At 41.4% G+C, this 25,662-nt stretch overlaps 1 protein-coding gene across 1 annotated transcript; it reads right to left on the bottom strand.

The window, feature by feature from the left end:
• Positions 1–1,564: 1,564 nt before the first annotated feature.
• On the bottom strand, positions 1,565–25,640 carry Cirsr (corepressor of RBPJ and splicing regulator). The gene is made up of 10 exons (XM_075984880.1): positions 25,484–25,640; positions 23,447–23,541; positions 20,719–20,792; positions 20,179–20,189; positions 20,031–20,095; positions 19,558–19,606; positions 17,361–17,478; positions 5,244–5,350; positions 3,721–3,806; positions 1,565–2,512 (listed from the first exon to the last, which is right to left on the bottom strand). The coding sequence occupies exons 1-10, from the start codon at positions 25,553–25,555 to the stop codon at positions 1,897–1,899; spliced, it is 1,293 nt and encodes a 430-aa protein (XP_075840995.1). The 5' UTR covers positions 25,556–25,640; the 3' UTR covers positions 1,565–1,896.
• Positions 25,641–25,662: the final 22 nt, after the last annotated feature.

Raw genomic sequence — 25,662 nt, 5'->3', positions numbered from 1 at the left:
GGAAGGATTAAATCAAAGATTAAAAAAACTGTAGGGGCTACCTTATAAAGTTAAGGGGTGGCAGCACATTTTGGTGAAAGTCAAAGTGTAAGAAACAGTATTTAATTCACTCTTAATTATAGGATGCATTTCAACATTTTTCTTCATGAGCACTGTATTGGTGTGGAACCCTCTTTTAAGGCAGTAAGTATTGCATAGGTTTTGACATTACCAAAATTATAAAGTCTAAAAAGGTGTACGGTAGAAAATAATCACAGCGACACTGATGAACTCAGGGTGTAAATTAGCCTTTATCAATTTCAAATGCGAGCTTTTTAAAGTGAAGGAGTAGGATCTGAGGTGTGCTGGGAGGCACGAAAGGAGGTGGTGAAGGGGCTCAGTTGCTCTCGGGTCTCCTTCATCTGCATAATCAAAGGCTGTTTACAGCGCCAGCACCGCGACATCACAGGACATCTGCCTGCCTGTGCAGCCCTGCAGTAGACAGGGAGCAGTTTTAACTCTGAAAATTTATTTACTTCAGAACTTGGAAATTGTGACTGCCATGAAAATCAATTTTTGTACTAAGTAAGAGATGTTCTAAAAAAGTGAAACTCTGATCAAATAAATATTTAATCCATTCACAACAGGAAAAAATTTTTGAACTGCATGCCATGTGTAATTTGTATAAAATTTTTCCATAGCTTTACTAGTCCTTTGGAACATATGGCAAAACCCGTAGCTAAATTTAAAAAATAAAAGAAAAAGAAAAAAAGCCACTTAATAAATGGCTTGGTCCACATAGTGAGCTCCAGACTAGCAAGAGCTACCCAATGAGAGTTAGACCCTGTTTCAAAGAAGAGGAACCCCTCCCACGTTTAAGTAAAATATTTCTAGCTTATATTGTTTCTTTATATTTTGTAATATAAATGTTTTATGTTTTGAAGAAAAACCTTGTAATGATATGTCTAATATTAGAAAGGGGATTGTGGTAGGCAGAATAACCAGTCCTCAAAAGATAAACATGTCTCTAAGCCCTGGCACCTGTGAATATGTTACATTATATGGAAAGGAAAGATTTCAGGTGCAGATAAATTAAGGCTGACAATCAGCTGCCAACTTAAATGTGGAGATTATTCTGGATGGACCTGTTGTGTTTACAGGGGTCCTTACCAAGTGGAAGAGGGGTGTGCAGAATCAGTGCTGGAGTGAGCAGATGTAGAAAAGACTTGCCTCCACGTTGCTAGCCTTGAACTGCAGAACGGGGGCCAGACGCCGAGACTGGGCGGCACAGATGTTTCAGAAGGAAGACCACTTCACGTATGCCTTCATTTTATCCTGAGACCCGTGTAAGAATCCTGATTTTCACAACTATTAAGTTTAAAGAAATTTCGTATGCCAACATGGACAAATAACAGGGCATTCAATAATAAATATCATACTCTGCAGAAAAAAATCCAGGGTTTTAAAGCCTTAAGGAAATACTGATCGATATCCAGTGTTTTTATTGGCCCTACTAAATTCCATCACTTACATTTTGCTTCAAGTAAATTCAAATCATAAAATAACAAATTTGAACTGATAATCATTCACGATTGTCACTGTTTTAATGCTATTTCAAAACAACAACAAAATCACAATGACTTAACATATTTTAAATTTGGTACAAGGCATAAGAAACAGCTACCAACAGAAACAAAACTCCTATCCCTTAAACAGAATCCCTACAAAGATCTGCGAACTCAACCTTGTGGTACTCAGTGCTTTCATACTTGAAATGATAGTTTATAGAGATGGAAAATTAAGAATACTTTTCTTTATTAGATAATGTGCAAGTTAGCCCTTGCTGAAGATGCGGTAAGAAATGGAGTCCTTCACTCGCAGACAGCTATCCCTTCGCTGCTCCTTAGTCTCCGGAGCTCACCGTGCACTGGCTTTCCTACAGTCACCATGGCCATGGCTTCTGGTGTCCTTTCTTCTGTCCCTGTCTTCACGAGGGCTCCTGCTTCGGCTTCTCCTGCAGCTCTCAGCTCTGCTGTGACTTCTGATTCCCCCGTTCCTGTCAGACCCTTTCTTTTCTGGACTATGACGATGGCTTCTGGACTTCCGGTCAGAACCAGAATGGATCTGCTTGCTATTCTCCCCAGAACTCTCTTGTTTTAGGAGCCTCAATTTTTCCACGGTTCTTCCCCTGTCACCGTGACTGCTAGAAAGTTCTTCATGAAGCTTGTTCTTAGACTTATCCTCTTTAGAGTCACCGGTTTTACTGCCTGAACATTTGGTTCTCTTCTTTTTCTTCCTCTTCTCTCTTTTCTTCTCTTTGCTGTCACTCTCACCGCTGCTTTCTGAAGTGTCAGAGGAGGAGGAGGAGGAGGAAGAAGAGGAGGAGGAGGAGGAGGAAGAAGAGGAGGAGGAGGAGGAGGAGGAAGGGGATTTGTTTTTATGTTTTCTATGTTTACTTCTGCTCTTCTGTAGCTTTTTCTTTTTCTTATCACTTTTCTTTTTCTTTTTTTTCTTTTCAAGTCTATCCAATTTCCTATAGTTGGAAAGAAACAGTTCTTTCGTCAACAAAAGAGAAACTGTCAATAGACAATATATCCCCTTAGACACTAGTGAAAATGTTGTCCACATCTAAATACATTATTTACTTTATTTAATGATAAAACATTTGCTTCCCTTTAAATTACTAAGGCACGTAGACACTGAATAGGAATTTAAATTAAGCCAACTTCTAACTATACTTCAATGGGAATGACTGTTCTTTTGATAAAACAGTCCTGTGAGTCAGAATATAAAATTATTTAGCATTCTAAATAAAATGGTTTTCTTGATTTAAAGAAAACCTGGGAAAGATGTGTAGCATTAATTGGACCTATGCACAGTTAGAAAAAGAAAGGTTCGTCTTATGTCTATGTTTTAAGTGTGGAAACATTAATATCAATCATCACGGGGCAGTGGTGGTGCACCCCTTCAATCCCAGGACTCAAAAGACAAAGGCAGGTGGATCTCTGAGTTTGAGACCAGTATGGTCTACAGAGCAAGTTCCAGGACAGCCAGGGAAACACAGAGAAACCCTATCTTGAAAAAACAAAAACCAAAACTGACCAACAAACAAAAAAAAAACAACCCACCAAAACCAAACCAAAAATAAAAATTGAGGATTAGAATATAGTTTGATATTATATAAAACAATTATCTACTAGTTCTCAGCAATTGTTTGATTTTAGAAATAAAACAATTCCATTGCTTTCTGAATTTTAGTCTGGGAAGCACAAATTGTCCAGATGGGAGTTCTGAGTTACTGAGATACCAGCCTCTTGGTTCTGCGGTCATCCTCCAAGTACCGAAACATGGTGAGCGCCCTCTATTGGACTTGGTAGATCTTGAATTCTTTAGCTAGCTCACAGGGAGTGTGTTTAACAAATTTAAGCATTACTATAAATTTAAACATTCTTTGAATATTCAAGAAACTTCACAAAATGTAAAAAAAGAAAAAAAAACATAAAATACTTTCTAAGAACAAGTGGTGTGCAAAGATATATCCAGTTTTATTAAGAAAAGTAAACTTCCAAATTAAATATTCAGAAGATACAAGAGCTTGGTAGTATAATCTGAGGAAACAAACACTAATTCTTATTACTGAAAAATCAATCAATCAAGCAACCCACCCACAGTTTGCGTAGGAGTTTGCAGGGCCCAGGCAAGACAGTGGGGGAATCCATCGCATATGCACCCCTCAGTTACCTGAGGAGTTTCTGTTTCTGCTTGGTCGTCAGTGACTTCAAGAATTCAACCTCAGGGTCTTCTTCACCGTCACTCGCGACATAGTCCTGAGTCAACAAAGAATCCAATTGCTCGATTTTAGACAGGCTAGTTACTAGAAAGGAAAGAAAGCCCTTATAGCTGAGTTTTGTGTCAGGGACATGCATAGACGGTGTGGTACTTGGAACTGAAGTGTGTGGGCTTAGCCTATTTAAAGTTATGCTCTGCCTGATAAGCTAGACCAAAGGTTATTACTACTGCTTTGTAACTCCTGGAGACTATCAGAACGCGGAAGATAAGGACAGACAGAAGCTTTACAGCAGGCTGCTGTGCTCACACTTTAAACACTTACTGTCTAAATACAGCATTTCTAGTTTAACGAACTACAAAACCCAAGAGCATCATGAGGGGCAGGGACTACAGCTACATAAAGAACACTCGCCTAATATGCACATGGCCTGGCTGCAAGCCCCAGCAGCACAAACATAAAAATCTAAAGACCATGAACTTAGATCAGAAATATCAGTAACTTTAAACTTTATAACACTTTATTATAAAATAGGCAATAATACAGCCTTTAAAACTGAAGCAGGGATAATGTCTCAGGGTATAAATGCACCTGCCACAAAGCCTGACAACCTGAATTTTAATCCCTGGAATCCACATAGTGGAGAGAATTGACTCTTCCAAGCTTTCCTCTTGATTTGCACTAGCACATGCACTCATATGCATGCCTGCACTCACAAACATGCAGCACACTCGCACACACATGAACATGTATTCATATGCATGCCTGCACTCACAAACATGCAGCACTCGCACACACATGAACATGTATTCATATGCATGCCTGCACTCACAAACATGCAGCACACTCGCACACAATGCACATGCACTCATATGCATGCCTGCACTCACAAACATGCAGCACACTCGCACACACATGAACATGTATTCATATGCATGCCTGCACTCACAAACATACAGCACACTCGCACACACATGAACATGTATTCATATGCATGCCTACACTCACAAACATACAGCACACTCGTACACACACATGTACAGCTCTTACACATACAAAATGCAGTAAGTTTAAAAGCTCTTAACTTTCTGAATTTATGAAGTTTAATAAATAAGTTTAAAGCATTTTCTATAATACCCAGGGAGCTGTTTATAGACTTGTATTGGCTCAGTTTAGTGTCATTTCAAGGGTGTGTTAGCAGGAAGGAGCAAACAATCCCATCACCAATTCAGTTAGATATTTTATCCACATAAACCCAAAGGAGCCATTTCATTTATTAAAATATAGGTTTATAAACAATTTCTCATTTAGGTTAAAGTAATAAAGCAGCAAAATCAAAATACATTTAAAGCATTTTCTTTGCTCTATCTTACTTTCCTATGGATATATGCATATTGGAAAACATTAAGTAGCAATTCACAAGCAATCACATTTAGATTTCCAGACATTTTCAGCTTACTGATAAAAAGATCATTACCTGTGATGGATCATTTGCGGTCAAGTTTCTCCCCAGTACATTTCGTTTCAGTGCAAACCCACTGTTTCTCATCTCCGCTATTAGCTCCGAGGGGTGCATCGACGGCCCTGTTCACAAAAATCACAGTTTGAATGTATCATTTATATCTCTCTACCTTTTTGGACTCCACAGTAGGAATGCGGTTGAAGCTTTGTTAAGTAAAATCACAGCTAAATCAACTCAATAATCTTCTGCTGAGCAAATAATCAGATATGATTTTCTAAAACAGCAGTCTGGAGATTCAGAATAGAAAATAATTGCATTTTTCCTTACGTGCAAGGGGATGCTCAGCTTATGTAACTCTGTCATATTGAAATGTCTACTTGGAAGTTTTTAGTATAAAATAAAAACAAAATAATAAAAAAACTACAATTAAATTTTAATTGTTATTCTCAGTAAAAATCCACTTTATTTTTTTTAATCAAATACCAATACTGAATATACTAACTACCAACACCACACACACATACTCAGGCACTTCAGTTACTAATTGCATTTATATATGTACCCGGAACGTGAAACTTGTAATTACTGGGGTTAGTGACAAGCAGATCGAGGCTAGCGATAGGTGTGCATATTTATTCTATCACAGACTAGCTACAGGGATGCATACTTTCTACTTCCCACAACTGTTGTTTTTACTTTATCCTAAGCTGCAGACTGAGCTGCTTTCTGGTCTCACAGTATGTACTAACAAGTATTTAAATGTCTGCTCCCTGTCCTCATCATGGGACCTACTCAGGTTAGGAGAATCTTTCTTCCCCAGCTACATATTCTTGTCGCATTTTTGCTTTCTCTGAAGGTCAGAAACTAGGCGACAACACATGACCTCAGGTGATGCATCTATACTACAGTGTGGTAGGAGAGAGCCGCTGCCAGTTGACTTCCTGTGAGGAGACAGGGGTAGAGAAGAAGATAGATCCAGACTTCCTGTGAGGAGACGGGGATAGAGAAGAAGACAGATCCAGACTTCCTGTGAGGAGATGGGGATAGAGAAGACAGATCCAGACTTCCTGTGAGGAGACGGGGATAGAGAAGAAGACAGATCCAGACTTCCTGTGAGGAGATGGGGGTAGAGAAGACAGATCCAGACTTCCTGTGAGGAGACGGGGATAGAGAAGAAGACAGATCCAGACTTCCTGTGAGGAGATGGGGGTAGAGAAGAAGACAGATCCAGACTTCCTGTGATGAGACGGGGATAGAGAAGAAGACAGATCCAGACTTCCTGTGAGGAGACGGGGATAGAGAAGAAGACAGATCCAGACTTCCTGTGAGGAGACGGGGGTAGAGAAGACAGATCCAGAAGAGGATTTCTAGTTTGCTCATCAAAAAGTTTATTTCTCTCCCTCTGCTTTTTTGTCCTCTCCCCTTATCTGAGTTTTCAGCTACATACTACTACATACTACTACACACTACATACTACTACATACTACATACTACTCTGAAAATCACAAGTCATGCTGTTCAAGCCTCTTCACTTGTCAACAGCAGCTTTGGTGAAAAAAATTTAGGCGAATTTTCCAAGCCTTACTATTCTGTTAAAATCGCCAAGAACAACTATATACCTGCTGTTCCATGTTCTAGGTATGAGACACACATGGCAGGGGGAATTGCCCATGATGGGAGCATAGGGGTTAAAATTAATTTCTATGGATTATTTTACATAATAATCCTAACATTAATAAAACCTTAAATAATATTTGAATTTTAAGTATTAGTTGCCTCTGAATGACATATAAGTAGTCATACAACTAATGTTTTAAATAAACAAAGGTCACTTCGGTGGTTTTCCAAGTTTCATATTTAGGAAAAAATTTTATAAAGAGGAAAATGGGCCTTATTATTAACGTTAATTGAAACCAGACAAACTCAGAAAGCACACATGCTGTGACTAGGGCTGGAGCTCAGGGCTCGAGCACCTGACTAGCCTGAACAGGGTTCTGTGTTGGGTCCCCAGAAACGCATGCCCCAAGTCAAACACGGAAAGGATGAGGAGCCTGGTTCTTAGAGTGAGAGGCTGCTTTTAATTTCATTATCTTCATCACAGGATGGGCAATTTTAATATTTTAAAAACAATGTCTTTACACTAATTCTAACGACTTTTAAATGATCTTTCCTGTGTGGCAGATAATAAAATTATGAAATAAATGGTCCTGTTTTAGCACGAGCTTCCTTTCGTAGGGACTGCAAGTACAGTGTTCAGTGACATGCCTGACAAAAGTCACCATAATCAACAGCATCCAGGCTACTTTCACGACTATTGTAGGATATCTTTCAAAAAGTGCTCTTTAGGGTTGGAAAGAAGGCTCAGAGGTTAAGAGCACTGGCTGGTCTTCCAGAGGTCCTGAGCTCAATTCCCAGCAACCACGTGGTGGCTCACAACCATCTATCATGAGATTTGGCTCCCTCTCCACATGCCAGAACACTGTCTACATAATAAATAAATCAATCTTTAGAAGGGCTCTTTAGACAGTCTTATGGCATTGTGTACAGGTGTGTGTATGGGCATGGACGCAGAGGACGGCTGTGAGAGCTGGTGGGCTCTGAGGATCAAACTCAAGCCACCCGGTTTAGTGGCACCCGGGCACCCCAGTCATTTTTACTAGTTAAACCCTGATCCTTGCTAATCAACCGCTCTGCAGCTGTGCGTATCTCACCAATCCAGAGTCAAGTTTTGTTCCCAGATTTTTGAACTTAAATCTCATGCCATCAAAAGCTTACGGTTTGAAGTCCTTGGACTAGAAGATGTGACGAGGCAGGTTTTTGGTTGGGAGCCCAGCCTTTAACGGCTGAGCCATTTCTCCAGGTTTTATTAAGAGGTATTTAGCAAGACATTTCCATGTCACTGTGACAGAGGCCATGTAGAATTATGCTGACAAAGTTAATTCCAGCTCTTTGAAAAGTCAAAACAGACACAATAAATATATTTGCATATATGTGCATATAGAATAAACATATAAATCTGTGTGTGTATAACAGGGTTCTCTCCGTTGACCACTCTCTAGATAGGGTCTCAACACCGCAGCTCAGGATGCTGAACAGGCAGCAAAGGTGTGAGATATCACCCCTGGCAAAACAGGTACATCAGTAAAACAGACTGCACAACAAGTATGTTCAAATTTAAAATAAGCACCTTTAAATGTCTGGTACAGCTGGATATGGGTCACAGCAATGCTTGACTCTTTCATGAATTCACAATGCCAGAATTCACTGAAGAATTTTTTAAAAGGCCAGTTGTGCTGTTCACCTGTTTTCAAGACAAGGTCTCATGTAGCCAAGGACTTGAACTCCTGGGACTGAAAGTATGCACGCCACACGTCACCAGCAAACCCGGGCTTCTGCATGCTAGGCAAGCCCTCTGCCAACTGAACGACATCTTCAATCTAGGTGTCCGTCCTAAAGTGTGTGTCTGTGAGGGCTTCAGAGCATCTGAGTTAACTGGTTTGGCCTCCACAGCAGGACAAAACCATACTCGACGTGAAAAAAGTCAGCCCAAGCTCTACGCATCCATATTCTCAGATGTCCTTAACTATAATACAGGAGGTGTCAAAAGCCTCGTTTTCATGATGGTGTTTATTCAGTTTATGGCCCAACAAAAGCCACACTTTCCTCCTAGGAACACTACTCAGGCATCTCAGAGAAGAAAACCCAAAAAGGTCAAATATATTGTACAGATTACATCTGCAAAGGGCTTAATCTACTTATTAAAGGTTGTTATTTTTTATAAATAGACAAAACTCAACGGGAGGTAAAGTGCTCTACAGAACAGGTATTTCATTACAGAGTCATAGAGATCAAAAGTTTTCAGCTGGATGCAAGACGCATGCCTGTAAATCCCAGCACACAGGAAGTGGAGACCGAGGAGTCTCCCTTAGCTAAAGTTAGCATCAGCCTGAGTAACCCAAGAAAAACTCTGTCTCAAAAAGCCAAAGACAAAACCTAACAGTAAAGCAGTTAGGGACAGCAGTCCCCAACAAATGCTGGGGCATGCATCTGTATTTCACCACGAGCACTAGCTAAACGGGCTCAATTCACAGCAAATCAGCACTCTTTGCAAAAAAAGGGTCCTCTTTTTCCTCCTTGAGAGAGAAGTCAGTGTGCATCCCAAATATGGTTTTGAACTTGGAATAGTCTCGCTTCAGCCTCCTGAGTACTGGGTCAGAAGAACATCTCTGTCTATGATTCACGGCACTGAATGAAGAAGAGGAGTGAGCAGTGGGCAGGTAAAGTGGTGTGAAAGCCTCTCCTGGGCCAGGGAGACAGCTCAGTTACATGAGAGCCTGAAGTCAATCCCAGAACCCACGGAAAAGAAAACGCCAGGTGTGGTAGCATGCATTTGGGTTTTTTGGTTTTTGTTTATTTTGTTTTTATTTTTTGAGTCAGAGTCTAACTATATACCTCTGGATATCCTGGCAATGTCTCCCGAGTGCTGGGATTAAAGGCATGAGCCACAATGCCTGGCCTAGTAGCATCTGTTTGGAACCCCAGTACCAAGGACACTGAGATAGGTTGATAACTGGAGCTAACTCACCAGTCAGCCCAGCCTACCTGGCAAGTTCCAGGCCAAGAGGATGGCACCCAAGGAATGACATCCGAAATTGTTGTGTGGTGTAAACACACACAACACATAACACAACACACACACACACACACACACACACACACAAGAAAAAAGTCGTTCATTCGTTTGTTCCTTCCTTCCTTCCCCAGTTTAACACATAGCCCCACCATTTCCAAAAGCAGAACCTTTTGGGGGAGGTGGCAGGGACACTGAGACAAGGCCTCATATAGCCCAGGCTGGTCTTGAACCTGCTGTGTAGCTGAGAATGACCTGGAACTCCTGCTCCTCTGGCTTCTATCTCCCAAGTACTGCGATTACAGGCACCTGGACGTCCTTTTGTCCTTTCCTAAGGTTAAACTGACCATGTGTCTAGGGAACCACTGTTTGACACAGAGGGATACGAGTTACAGTACACTATTCAAAAAGAGCTAGTGGGAATCATCAAAAACTCCCTCATACCTACATCCAATTCCTTACTGGACCAGAATGAGTGCTTTGAAGAAAGCTTACGGAGGGGCTGGAGAGTTGGCTTAGCTGTTCAGAGAACTTGCTGCTCTTGCAGACGACATAGAGGCTTACAATACGCTTGAAACACTCTTCTGGCTTCCATGGGCACGAGGGACGAATGTGGTACACATATATACATGCAGGCACTCAGGCGTGCACACTTAAAAACTACCTAGAAAGCTTATCAAAAGTTTTTAAAAAAAGACTAAAATGGAAACTGGACGTGATGACGCACGCCTTTAATCACAGCACTTGTGAGGCAGAGGCAGACAGATCTCTGAGTTTGGAGCCAGCTAGTCTACCGAGAAAGTTTCAGAACAGCGAGGACTATACAGAGAAACCCCATCTCAAAAGAAGACTAAAAAAAGGAAACAGATTGAAGAAAAACAAGGTATAATGACATATATTACAAAATGCCATAATAAAAGCCATTACTCTGTATGAGGAATTGGAAGGGAGGGAGGGAGGGAGGAGAGGAGGGGGAGAGAGAGAAGGAAGGAAAGGAAGGAAGGAAGGAAGGAAGGAAGGAAGGAAGGAAGGAAGGAAGGAAGGAAGGAAGGAAGGAGAAAAGGAAAAGCAGGGAAGGGGACATGTAACGTGAGTTCCAGGAAAAAGTGAACATGGCTATTAATAAAGCGTGTGGGTGATGTTTATTTATAAAGATGGGAATGTTCTATGGAGGATTTTTCTAGAGGTTATGCAAGATCAGACTGTACTAACTCTATTGAATTGTGTCATGCTCAGGATTTCCTGACACACTGCCAGTTCATCCTTAGTGGAGTTGAAGACAATAGGGCCCCTTACTGTCCTTACCCCAACTTCACGCTAAAGACAGCCAGTTGGTCTCTATTAAGACACAGAACATAAAGGAAAATAAAACATTTTATTTTCATCTATGTGGCTGAAAAATACAAAGGCAAGGAAATATGAAACTATGCTTATTGTATGCTAGTCAAAATTACTGTTTGCTAAAAACAACTTCGTCTTACAGAATCAATAAAGATCTATGACATATTTGATTATATCTTTATTACTTATGTTTCCAACTTCATTTACATGTAAAGTGGTGATACAACAATAAAGCTAATTCATCTGCCTCGGGGACCCTGAGACTCCTCTGTGCTGAGACCACAAAGCATCAGAACTCGCTATTCACTGTAATTAGTTACAGAAATATGAACGCTCTGGCTATCCGTGAGCCTCAAAGACACTGAGGGCTGGGGATGTAACTCAGTTGGCATGTGTGGTCTGACTCCTAGCATGCCACAAACTGGGCACGGTGTATGCCTGTAATCCCAGCATTTGTATGCTGAAGGGATCAATTCAGGGCTATCTATGGCTACACAGTGAATTTGAGGCCAGCCTGGGCTACATGAGAACTTCTCTCAAAAAAAAAAAAAACCCAAACAGTGGGGGTGGGGAGGAGACTATACAATACATGAAGTTCAGGAACAAGTTAAATCAGAAGTTAGTGCTTATGGGAGCGGGGCCAACTGGAAGGCAGCCAGGCATTCTCCAGAGTGAAGGTAATTGTCTCCACCTTGTCAAGGGTGTGGGTAGCAAGTACACACATCTGTCAAACTCAAACCCTACACTTCAGAGTAGTGCATTTTAGCCAGGCAGTGGTGGCGCACACCTTTAATCCCAGCACTCAGGAGGCAGAGGCAGGCGGGTCTCTGTGAGTTTGAGGCCATCCTGGTCTACAGAGCTAGTTCCAGGACAAACATCAAAGCTACAGAGAAACCCTGTCTTGAAAAACCAAAAAGAGTAATGTATTTTAGCTTTAAAAAGTTGTAGGAGGCTGGGTGTGGTGCACACCTTTAATTACAGCACTTAGGAGGCAGAGGCAGGAGGATCTCTGTTGAGTTAGAGGCCAGCCTGGTCTACAGAGTGAGTTCCAGGTCAGTCAGGACTATATAGTGAGACCCTGTCTCAGAAAAAAGTTGTAACAATACATTTAGCCAACAAGTCAATACTGATTGCTGTGTGTGGGTACTACAGACTCCAAAATACATCTATTCATTATATATCTTACTATAAGGGGAGAGATGCATGGAGTATTTGAACTTTGGATACAATATAAAAAATGATTTTTTAAAAAAGATTTATTTTATTATGTATACAGTATGCTGTCTGTCTGTATGCCTACAGACCAGAAGGGGGCACCAGATTCTATTACAGATGGTTGTGAACCACCATGTGTTTGCTGGGAATTGAACTCAGGTCTTCTGGAAGAGCAGCCAGTGCTCTTATCTTCTGAGCCATCTCTCCAGTCCTAGAAAATAATTTTTAAGATCTGTCTTACTAAGACTTTAGGAGTCTTGTTTTTGTCTTCAGACTTGGAATATTTTTGAGAGAATTAGTTCACAGGGAAAGTATAACTCCTATTATAAACTATTTAGAAGAACTGATAACTTTGCTATTTTGAAATGCGAGGGAAGCTCTTCCAGTCCCACAGTCGCTAAACAAACTATTATCTGCTAAACACATACACGGTACCAGGCAACGGGGATAGAAAATGTTAAGATGAAGTCCCTGCTTCAGAAACAAACAGTTTCCAGGAGAAAACTAGAAGGTGGTTATCATTTTCAGACTTTCAGCGGTCTAGGGAAGGGCGAAAGCAAAGTATCCTAAGTGGAACATGATGAAGGGTCACATTCTTCCCCAAGTTTGATTTGGGCAGAAGAATTAGTATTTACAAGATAAACTAAATTTCCTCCTTTACCTGGACAGCCACAAGCTAATTTCCTCTTAAAACTGACAGAAGTAGATGAACAAGGTAATGAGAGTTACACAAAGGAGACTTAGTGGGGCTGGGGAGGCGGCTCAGCCAGGAAAGGGCTTGTCAGCATGCACCTGGACGTGATTCCAGATCTCCAGAACACAGGTAAAAAGCTGAGGTGTGGTGTTAAATGCCTGGAATCCCAGTACCAGGGAGGAGAGAAGAGGGTCTGTGCGGCTCACCCAACACAGAGATATGACTGTGACCCGACACTCACGATTCCCTTTGAGATTGAGAGCTGCACCCTCCATTAGTATCAGGCATGTCTTTAACAAAAGCAGAGCCACAGATTCTAGAAATAAGAAAGATTTAAAATGAATTCTATGAGGCAGTGAGATGACTCTGTGGGTAAAGGCCCTTGCAGCCTAACGACCCAGGTTCACCCCATGATCCACAGCTGACTCTCTAGAGTTGGCCTCTGACCTGCACATGTGTGTGCACGTGTGCACGCACACAAAATGAATGAATGTAGAAAAACATCAATTCTGGGGCTAGAGGTATAGCTCAATGGTAATGTTGGCTAGCATGTGTTAAGGTCACGGTTTGATCCGTAGCATCTCAAGAAAGCCCATTGTCAAATCAAAACCAATCTTTACCTTAAGGAACAACCAAGTAAACCCAAGAAGAAAGAAAATGGTAAAGAGGAGAGAAAAATTCACCACCCTGAAAGCTACTTCTCTGCACAGATCACTAAAACTGAAATAGCAGGGCTGGAGAGATGGCTCAGAAGTTAAGAGCACTGGCTGGTCTTCCAGAGGTCCTGAATTCAATTCCCAGCAACCACATGGTGGCTCACAACCATCTGTACTGAGATATGGTGCTCTCTTCTGGCCTGCAGGGATATATTCAAGCAGAACACTGTATATATAATAAATAAATAAATCTTATATAAAAAAAAACCTGAAAAAGCATCAGCCAAATAATCAAGAAAAGAGAGGAGACAAATGACTAATAATAGGAAAGAATGAAGAGACACCACTACAGACTCCACGGGTATTAAAAAGGTATTATAGGTACATGATAAATAATTCTGTTTTTGGAGTTTTATTTATATAAAATGAACTAAACACCAAGAAGATAAAAATATAAGAACACATAATTAAAGAAATTTAATAAAAATAATGACTTTTGAAGACAGAAAGCTTCAGGCCCCCAGAGGGGTTTACTAGCTAAATCTATTAAACATATAAAGGGAAAATATAAATAGATGTAAAAGGATAGAAAAACTGCAGGCCAGTATCTCTCAGGAACAGATGTAGAAATCCTTGACAATGTATTAGCAAACTGATTCCAATAATATATAAAAACAATTTACACCACAGCCAAGTGGAGTTTAATCCAGATATGCAAGGCTGGTTCAGAATTTGAAAATCAATTCGTGTAGCTGTGGTATGCACCTGTAATCCCAGTGTTTGGGATCTGAGGCAAGAGAATCCAAAGTCTGAGATTAGTCAGCACTCCAAAATAAATTCTGAATCCAGTCTGTTAAAAAACTCAATGTACCCAGGTGGTGGTGGTGGATGCCTTTAATCCCAGCACTCAGGAGGCAGAGGCAGGAGGATCTCTGTGAGTTCAAGACCAGCCTAGTCTACAAAGAGAGTTCTAGGGCAGTCGAGGCTATACAAAAAAACCCCACAGAACTGAACTGTTCATTTGAAATTATAGCTCAATAACACTGATGAAAAAACACTTGAAATTTCCCACTCTACTTTCTCAAAAGAGTTTAATGTAACATAAAGTTAAGAGTCAGTAGTAATAAAGGTGGCAGGGCTAGGGACGGAGCTTCAGATGTCCAGTGTCTCCCAGGATGCAGGAAGCCCTGAGTCTGATCCCGAGCGCCGCACACACACACCAGGAGTGGTAGCTTTTACCTGTAATCCCAGCACTCAGGAGATGAAGGCAGAAGGATCAGAGTTCAAGGAAATCCTTGGCTACTTTGCAGTAAAGCCAGGCTCAGACCACATAACATAATGTTTAGAAAGGGGGAAAAAAAAAAGAAAAGCTACCCAGTATAGAAAAGGCATGTGGGCTGCCATTTAATTACACCGCAGGGAAAATAGTTTATAAAAATTCATTCATGGCTGAGGCTTACAAGTTTTGGAGGTAATTTTGATGTGTCTGGAGTGGATGGAAACTTACAAACTTAAGATGATCTCATCAGCAGAAAAGATATTCTAAACCAGCTTAGCCCAAAGAAGCATTTTGATTGCCTAATTTAACTCTGTAAAGGAGAAGTAAATCTTATAGTTGGTCTCTGTAAACCTCACAGCTGGACTAGTCTAACAGCACCTTGCAGTTCCCAGTGATCAAAGTAAGTTACTTTATATACTATACTCAGAATTTCATAATAGAAATAATGTAACCCCAGGGGGTGTGGTTATCATGAAATAATTACACTCCTGGGAGATTACAGGCACAAGGCTGTACCCCAGGGGTGTGATTATCCCATGATAACCACATCCACTGAAATTGCCTTATTGCAAAAATAATCTCTATTCACTGGCAGGACATTATTCAATAGGTGATTTTTTTTTTAAATGAAAAGACGTTTTTAGCTTGAATCAGCAAGTGGATTAGGAAATTGGTCAGTTTATTTTTTACTGCATTCAAATTCAGAATACACTGCCATTGTTTGCTTTCCTATTTGATACAGCAGTGTTTTGATTTTGTTTTTGTGAAGCTTTTAGGCGTTCCCCTTAGCTTTCATTAAGTGCTAGTTAGACTCAGGTCGGGCTTTGAAGGCCCTGCTAATGGAGCAACATGATTTAAAATACCTGATACCACATACAATTTCAGTTCTTCTAAAACAATGCTCACTAAAAAATTGAAAAGTGATTTACTCTCACTGTTGGAGATATAAATAAGTAAAAATACCGGGCAAAGGCAATCCTACCAGTCAAATCAAAGCACTGTTAACATTTTGGTCTGTTTCTTTCCAACACCTTTCCTAAAGTATGTGTTTTGCTCTAAGTCTACCTAAAGATAAAGAGAAACACCTGTTCAGCTACTGCTTAATTAATTATGATTAATTATGTGCTGCGGTGTTGGAGCTCAAATCCAGGGCCTTGTACGCTGTAGACAAAGTCTCTACCACTGAGCTCTGGTCTTAATGTGTTAGAACCTGACTTTTTATTTGACTAAATGTTGTAAACAACATCCATATCACTAAGGAATCTTCCTACCATCTTGTTTATTTATTGAGACAGGTCTCACGGTTGAGATGTGATTACCTCTCCCCCGTAAGTACTGATATCAAGACAGGTTTCTTCCTATCAATTTAATACTGCAGCACGAAATATGCCTTGGTAACAATGTCCATACTTATTATTCATTTAATACCTTTTTATTAGATATTTAGGCATTTTTTTGTCCTTTAACAACATACCCATAATTATTTCCTTATGATAAAAATTATGACTTTCATAAACTCCACAATTTAAGCGAACAGAAATAAGCACCATCCTGCTGAAGCTTGGTTATTCTTCTGCTTAAGCAGATGACTCTCAGCCTTGACGGCACATCTGCTATAGATCAGGACTTTAAGAATCTTATCATGTAGCTCAATCTTTTTGCGTCACTTCTGAAGGACAGGCCTGACTACACTGGGGACTTGCCTTCGCTGAGCTGATACAACAGGAGCACAGATGGTAAAATGCGCCGGTCTACTTTCATCTCCACTTAATCAGTGTTCAGTGCTTTCAGAGGCAGAGGCAGGCAGGTCTCTGGGACTTCAAGACCAGCCTGATCTACACAGTGTGTTCCAGGTCAGCCAGGGCTACAGAGTCAGACCCACACAGCTGTAATCTTAGAGGTAGAGGTCATCTATGGCTGCAGAGCGAGTTTGGAACCAGTTTGGCTTTGTGAGACCTCGTTTTAAACAAACAAAACAAAACAAAAAGTGAATTTAAAAAATTCACAGAAACTTGACTAGAAAAGTTAAACTCTATTTTAGTACATTCAAATTTAACACAGATAATGAAGGTTTCCCACTTATCTATCACCTTTTGGGGGAGGCAGAGAGAAAGGGGGTGCTAGAGACTGAATCCAGGGCCTCAAATGCACTTGGCAGGCAAGGCGCTCTACCCCTGAGACACCACTAGCTCTATCATCCCATCTGCGAATTCATCTTAGTCCACAAAAACTAAATTCAACTGCAACAAAAGAGTTCAGTTTAAATAAAAATGTTACTTCATCTTTCCTTGTTTGATAAAATTTTGTCTTTGCTTACCTGAGCCATCAGTAGGAACTGAACTTGCATTGATTCCAGAAAGACCAAACAAGGGACATTCTCGATCTGTGTTCACATGACCCCACTTGTGACACTTAATACACCTTACATTTCGAACCTGAGAAATAAACATTATTTTGACTCTCAAATGCCAAGAGCCTAACATTCAACTCAGCATTTTAATTTAGATCCTGCCCCCTTTCTTTCTTTCTTTTTTTTTTAGTTTTTTCGAGACAGGGTTTCTCTGTAGCTTTGGAGCCTGTCCTGGCACTAGCTCTTGTAGACCAGGCTGGCCTCGAACTCCCAGAGATCCACCTGTCTCTGCCTCCCGAGTGCTGGGATTAAAGGCGTGCGCCACCACCGCCCGGCTTTTTTTTTTTTTTTTTTTAAGACAGGGCCTCACTATAGCTTTGGCTAGTCTGGAACTTGCTATATAGATCAGGTTGGCCTTGAACTCACAGAGATCCACCAGCTTCTGCTTCCAGAGGGCTAGTATTAAAACATATCACCATACTTGGCTAAGTTCCTTTGTAAAATGATCACCAGGGAAAGAGATTCTATAGTTACGATGGGTAAGTCAATACAAAAACTAAGCCCTTCTATTATAAATTTGCCTAAAATCCAAAGTGAATCCTATCTGTGCCGCCTACAATAAAACAATGTCATCTGAAAAGAAATAGTAAAATATCAAAGAATTATGTCAAGGTTTAATTTTAGGTTCCCTAATTTCAACACATTAACCTAATACCCACCCCTTTCTCTGTAGGGTCTTGCCCCGTCCCCACCGTCCACATGCTGACACCCAGGCTATGCACGACACCAGCTACTTTTCTCCCGACTGCAACCAGGCGCTCACAACACTCAGTGCGAGCGCTTTTTCACAGAGCTCCCCCTAGCCCTGCCTCAAGTTCCACATTTCTAAACCAAGGGTTAGTGAACTTATTCTGTGAGGTAAAAAGGGTATTTCAGGTTTTATTTTATGCTTGTGTCTGCTGTCGTGAAGGGATGTGCAGGAGAGCTGCCACAGACAATGCAGTGAGCAGGCAATGTTTTTCACAAGGGTTAGCTGTGGAGTGACAGTTGACTGTTTCTAATTCAGGAACATTTTCTAAATTGTAAGAAAACTGTAGCGACCACCACCCTCACTGGAAAACTTGGCTCTCTCCTTCCATCTAAGCTGTTTTAACTTAGCTGTTTAACTGCGATGCTAATTTCAGCTGGAATCAACTAAAACCCAAGTTGCTACTACTGTGTAGTGGTTTTAAAGAAAGTGGCCCCCACAGGCTCACGGGAGTGGGGCTATTAGAGGTGGGGCCTTGCTGCAGCAGGTGGCACTGGGGTGGGCACGGAGCTGTTAGATGCTCAGTCTAGCCCAGTGTGGCTGTCTCCTCCTGATGCCCGGTGTCTGCCCACGCGCCACTGTCCTTCCCGCCAGGATGACAATGGACTAAACCTCTGACCTCTAAGCCAGCCCCAATGAAATGTTTTCCTCTGTAAGAGTTGCCATGGCTATGACATCTCTTCACAGCAATAAAACCCTACCGAAGACACTCCTGTGAGGGATTTTCTGGATCAAGTTATGAAATCTGGCCACACTTCCTAGTGACAGCCCGCATAAATGGAGCTTGAAGAAGGAAGCTTTGCTGTTTGCTGCTTGCTCTTCCTCACCGGCAAGTTCAAGTTCCTCTACCTATCCTGTTGCTGCATGTATTAAATCCTACCTGACTTCAAGAGTCTAATGCAGACTGAAGAGCAGCAGCTTTGCAGGAATCCTCCAGGACTCCAGAGACAACCAGCCTCGTGGACTGAACAGTTACTGGATTCTCAGCCTTTCTACTGTGAGACAGCCACTGTTGGACTACCTGAACCACATCCTCTAGGCTAGCATATATTCACCCTATATCTGAACCACATCCTCTAGCATATATTCACCTATACCTGAACCACATCCTCTAGCATATATTCACCTATACCTGAACCACATCCTCTAGCATATATTCGTCTATACCTGAACCACATCCTCTAGGCTAGCATATATTCACCTATACCAGAACCACATCCTCTAGGCTAGCATATATTCATCCTATCAGCTCCGTTCCTTTAGAGAATTCTAATACAAACATGTTTTGGAAAATAATTTAAAGCTATATGTACTAAATAAAAATTATTCTTAAAGAGCAAAATACGTGTCACTTACCTGGATACCAAAGGGCTGATCTCTGATGTTCATGTCATCTTTGGCATATCTGTTAAATACAAAAAAATGCTAAGACTATAATATTAAGAACAACTTAATTCAATGGCAGTTAACTTGAAAAAAATTTATCATTCTTAAAACATTATAAAATGCATTGCTACCAGCATCAATTTTAAAATGTATACAGCAGTGGTTCTCAACTATCCTAACTCTGCAACCCTTTTATACAGTTTCTCATGTTGTAGTGACCCCAACCATAAGACTTTCTTAGTTGCTACTTCATAACTGTAATTTTGCTACTGTTATGAGTCCTAATGTAAATATATGTGATTTACAGGTTGAGAACCACTGGGCTATATAGTCTGATGATGTAGTTTTAAAAAGCGAACAAGTTCGTAAGTCCAGGCTAAAATGATGCATTCTGGTTGTCTAAGGTAGGTCACAGTAGTCACACGGTTTCTCCTAGTACTCACTTTTCTCTCGGAGCACCTTTCTGCCACTCAAATTTGTATTCTGTCTCTCCTTCCGTTTCTTCCTTCTACAACAGGCAGGAGAAATTCTTGAATTTCCCATAAAATCACAAGCAACCATAAATCAGTTCAAACAGAGAAGAGCACTTACCTCTTTGTTTTCTTGATTGCGTATTCACAGCACAGGGAGAAGCAGGACAAGTTAGCAGTGCCAGGGGAAAAGTCTACTTATTATTACGCTGTATTATTTAACTGTAACCTGTAAGAATTAACTGGTTTTTCTGTTATCATAAAACTCCAGATCACTGAGAGATAAAATACAACCTTGCACTAGAGTCCGGAATAGGAATGTTAACTTGTAATTTCTAAGTCTTTCTGCTTTTCACTGGCAGTGAATAGACTTTCCATTTGAAAATGTATTTAGTGAGGACTACAGATGTGTGCACACTGTAAAAGGACAATGCACTTCCACAATATTAAGCATCCCCCTCCTCCAAAGGACATAAGCTACTACATTAGAAAAATACTTTGTTTTTCTTCTACTGTGTTGATGACAGCATTTGAGCTGCTGTCATCGGAGTAACAGTGAAGGAAAAGATGAAGATAACCTTTAGTATACTGTCTGCTCCTCTCAACATAATACATCTTCATACACAATCACATCCAAGCTTACAGGAAATGAGGCAAGTACCTTTTTTAACTCCCGGTGGGGCCTCGTACATGAAATTCAGGCCGTTCTTTACACGCTCGTCTCCCATAAGCAATCTAAAGGAAATAACAGTACAATTTTAGATAAAAGGGCGACGTGACAGCACACCAGCTCTCAAAGAATAACCCTAAAGGAATTAAGATATTTTATCAGCGGTAAAGCCGGAAAAGTGCTGCCTTATTAGAAAGAGAGACTTGTAACTTCTTCCCTCTGGTTCTCCCAGGAAGAAAGGAAGGAAAGATGATATGGTGACTCTTACAGAACTGTCTTAAAAACCTGTGAGATGCTGCTCAAACAGTCACTTTTGAAATCCTATGTGCTACCAGGCATTTTGGTGCCACAACCTTTTCTTTTTAAAATAATTTCAGATCTTTTCTTCTTGGTTTTTCCAGGCAGGGTTTCTCTGTGTAGCCCTGGCTGTCTTAGAACTTGCTCTGTAGACCAGGCTGGTCTCAAACTCAGAGATCCGCTTGCCTCTGCCTCCCAAGAGCTGGGATTAAAGTCGTGCGCCACCAGCAGCTATTTCAGTGTTTTAATTGTGTGTGTCTTCTAACTCTGTGAGTCTCAGGGATGGCATTCACCTTCGCTCATCTGGCCAACCCTTCGCCGCCTTATTTTTTAGACAAGTTCTCTCACTAAACCTGGGGTTCACTGACTGGACTACAATAGCTAACCAGCAAGCCCAGGGATCTTCCTGTTTCTACCTCTGGAGCACGGGGATCACAGGCAAGCTTTTTATGTGGGGGCTTGGAATCCAAACTTGGTCCTCTTACCTTCATGACAAATACTTTACACACTGAGCTAACTTCCCAGTTCGGAGAACCAAATTTTTTAATGAGAATCAAGAAAAAAATAACAAAATTCTATAATAGGCTAATACACCGAATCCAGAAATGACTACTCCTCAAAGAAAATCTTAGGTAGTAACTGAACTTCCTGCTGTAGGTTCTGTGCACAGCGTGCTTCCGTTGGTCTTCTTGGGTAAAGAACCATAGCAAACAGTATGGCTACGCTGAGTTCAAGTTAAGTCTATAAAAGCTGAAGTGTAGTATGAAATGTCTTTGTATTTGGAAAAGGCGACCACAAAGGCTATGCTACGCTACTGTATGTCATTCTCCATTTTTCCTCTGTTGGATTCTATATTCCCTGCCTCCCAAAAAAAAAAGAAAACAAACAAAAACCAAAAACTCAAGGACACATAAATATATATCTTTATTGTGGAACATTATTCTTTAAGTAAAAGGAATGTGTACTAATGTATGTGGCGGTTGACCAGTAAGACAGCTCAGTGGCCTAAGTTGCCACCACCCAAGCTTGCTGACCTGAGCTCAAGCCTGGGACCCACACAGGGAGAAGGGAGCACTGCCTCCCACACAGGGAGAAGGGAGCACTGCCTCCCACACAGGGAGAAAGGAGCACTGCCTCCCACCAAGCAGGCCTCTGACTTCCACATGTGCAGCAAGGTCCTCATATGCTCCCGACATATATACATACACACAAATAAATCAATATACTTGTTAAAATTAAAAAGTTAACCAATCACAAAAGACCATTTAATCATCTACCCTTTGTGTCCATAATTCTAAGAAATTCATAGGTAGACAATAAAATGGTCATGACTTGTGAGAAGCAGAAATGGAATAAATTAGAAAATGGGGAATGATTACTAATGAACACAACATTGTCTTGTCAGGTGATGGATGTTTTGAAATCCGCTATGGTTATGGCTTAGCAACACTAAGCAAACTTAAAAACCTACGTATATTTTAAACAGATCTGTAAATTTTGTCTTAACACCATTTAAAAATTGTAAATCAAGTACATGAAAAGCTGAGCTTCACTAGACATCGAGAAATAACAAATCAAAACTGCAACGAGCTACTGCTTCATACTTACGAGCATGGTTATTAGTAAGTGAGCCGAGATGTAACCCAGCTGGTCGAGGGCGGGCCTGGCACACAGGAAGCCCTGGGTTTGATTCCTAACATCATATACCTAGGTATAGTAGCACAGGCCAGCACTTGGGAATTCAAGGCAGGAGAATCAAGGAGTTTTAGGTCATCCTCAACTTCATAGGAAGTTCAAGACCAGCTTAGGCTAGGGAAAAGTTTGGTGGCTCTTTAAAAAGGTAACCGAAGAATTACTGTAAGAGCTACCAATTCTGCTCCTAAGCACACAAACAAAGCAGATGACAACAGTCTTGAACAGATACCTCTATGCCAATGTTAACAGCACAATCCAATTATCAATAAACTGATGTCTCAAGTTTCAAATATAAAAGTTTCAAAAATAAATGCTGTTTCAGAGTACAGTCTATTTAACCAAAACACCCGTACTCAGCTCATTAACCAAATACAAACACAGTGAAAGCAATTAAAAGGCAGGCATTATTATCCTGAAAGAAGCCAATGGACCCCAGCCACCACGCACAGGCCAAAGACACAGGCTTCTCCTCTAAGAGTCGTGGGCATCTCTCATTTCGGTGTATTGAAGAGGAAGCTTTCTAATCACTATCAGTAGTTAACACGCAGGGTTTATGATGTCTGCAAGCTCGGCCTCATTTAGGACTTGCTCACAGTCTGATGAGTCAAATGCAACTGTACTTTAGGTGAAGAATAGCTAAAGACGGGAACGGTGACCATGTGTGATTACGGGAGAGCCGCTGACTCGCTACTGACTCTTCTGGAAGCACCAATAAGGTGGCGCTTACCTGTTATCATATGACTCTTGCTCTTTAAGGTACTGCTGCATTAATTCTTCTTGTTTCTTTTTATCATATGATATTTTCTGCTCTGCCATCCATACCTACAACAGTGAAACAAAATATAATTTAACAACAGGATTAAACAGTCTGCTTCGTGTGTATATAAATGCATGTACGCATGTGTGTGGTACGTGCATGTGAGTATGGAGTCAAGGGTTTAAAACAAACTGTCTTCTTCAGTCACTTTCTTACTGAGGCAGGGTCTCTCACCTAACCCAGAGTCCGACAACTCCACTAGTCTAGCTACCTGCTTGCATGGAGGATCTCCTGTCTTCATCCCCAGAGGGCGAGGATCACAAATGGGCCACCATGGCGACCTGACTTTCATGTAGGTGCTGAGGATCCAAATTCTGCCTTCACACTCGTGCATCAGGTGCTTTATCCGCTAAGTCATCCTGACAGCCCTAGAAGCTGGCTCGTCTTCTGTAATCAGCCACACCTGGTTAGCCAGGCGTGCTGGCTCACGTCTGCAATCCCAGAACTCAGGAGGCTGAGGTAGGGGTACTAGGTGTTCCAGGTCATTCAGAGCTACACAGGGAGACCCTGTCCAAAAGCAACCCCCCCAACCAGAAAAATTACCATGTATGTCAAGCTTTAGATTTTACAGTTAACTAGTCTCAATGGAGCAAGAACTGAGATAAAAGTAAAACATAGGTCCATTGCCGAAGAGCTCACAATGATTCTTCTGCATATTATATACTATTTCATGACTATTATAAAGAATTTCATGACTTAAAAGGGAAAACTAAGAGTCAAGTGCAGTGGCTTACACCTGCAATTTCAGCATCTTGGAGGCAGAGACAGGAGGATCAGGAATTCAGGACTATCCTCCCTGGATAGTAAGTTTGAAGCCTGCCTAGATTACAGGAGACTCCACCTCAAAAAAGAGGCCATGAAATGTGTAAAAGACGTGGAGAGTATGTACAAAATAAATAGAACAAGACTTTGGAGGGGGCCAAGGAATAAGGCAGAGATAGAAAGACCAAGCAAGCCGGTTTTCTTGGGGGTGGGGAGTGGCTTAACCGTAGCACTTGGGAGGCAGAGACAGGTGAATCTCTGGAAGTTCGAGGGCAGCCAGGTCTAACAGAAAAACCCTGCCTCGGGAAAAAAATTTAAGTAACTATATTCGCAGATAAACGGTGTTAACACTACTTGTATTTTCTTCCACAGATATTCTAATGTATATATATATATGCTCATATACACATAACATTCTTCATATTCATGGCAACATACAGGATCCATAACTGGCTTAGAAACAACTAAAAGCTTAATATACTCTCACAAGCCTGTGTACTTCTGAGTACTTTTCGTGATGCATAAAAGGATGGCCTCGAACTCAGAGATCCTCCTGCCTCTGCCTCCCGAGTGCTGGGATCAAAGGCGTGCTCCACCAATGCCCGGCTCCCCCTTTCTATTCTTTCCCCACACTATCTCAATTAATCTTCCTAAAAATTTTACACATGACGGCAACTGACATTGTCATCCTTAATTAGCAGTGTAGGAGGCTAACGATCACTCCATTAAACATTTTCTGCGAGGCTTCGGGGCTAAATGTGTACTGAACTAACAAGAATTCTGTCTGACTCCGTCGCCATTCATTCGGTCCTGTGTCCAGCAGTTGATTGACCTGTAATTTATTTAAAAGAAACGCTTGAACTTGAAGGCGGCCATCAGACGCCACACTACTGGATGGAGATGTGGGCTGAAGAGTGAAAACAGGGTGGCTTTCTCTGGGAAGCTCTGTTAAGGACCGAGTCTCCACTCAGGGAAGCAGCGCTCCCGGGTCTTGGGGCTCCAGAAGACGGACCCGGAATGAGCTACGGCGTCAGTCTCCACAGTGACCGACACGACCGGACTTGGGGGACCATCCGGTCTGTCGGGTTAGCATGGAGAAAGCGACGAGGTCTCCAGGCCCGCAGAGGACACGATCGTCCCAGGGAGCGCGGCACATCGCTGCCCTCTCCGGATCCCTCTACTCACCTTCTTGATGTTGGATTTGGACGCAGGATGAAAGTCCTTTTTGCACATGAAATTAGCGAACGACTTCCCCATCTTGGAGTACGAGACGCAGAACTACTCAGCCGCTAGGTCTGCGAGGGACGTAAACAAAACTCAGGGAGCGTCACCGGAACTGTAAGGCGAGCGTGGGAGAGAACGTC

The sequence above is a fragment of the Microtus pennsylvanicus genome, chromosome 9, assembly GCF_037038515.1.
Source record: "Microtus pennsylvanicus isolate mMicPen1 chromosome 9, mMicPen1.hap1, whole genome shotgun sequence".
In the NCBI taxonomy this organism is placed as follows: Eukaryota; Metazoa; Chordata; class Mammalia; order Rodentia; family Cricetidae; genus Microtus; species Microtus pennsylvanicus.
This window is presented reverse-complemented; position numbering and strand designations above follow the sequence as displayed.

Excerpts from the sequence above, each read along its gene's own strand:
- Cirsr (XM_075984880.1), bottom strand. The coding sequence starts at position 25,555 with ATGGGGAAGTCGTTCGCTAATTTCATGTGCAAAAAGGACTTTCATCCT. Across the intron at positions 20,793-23,446 it reads CAAGAGTCATATGATAACAG|ATTGCTTATGGGAGACGAGC; the intron begins GTAAGCGCCACC and ends TATTTCCTTTAG. Across the intron at positions 17,479-19,557 it reads ATCAGCCCTTTGGTATCCAG|GTTCGAAATGTAAGGTGTAT; the intron begins GTAAGTGACACG and ends TTTATTTCTCAG.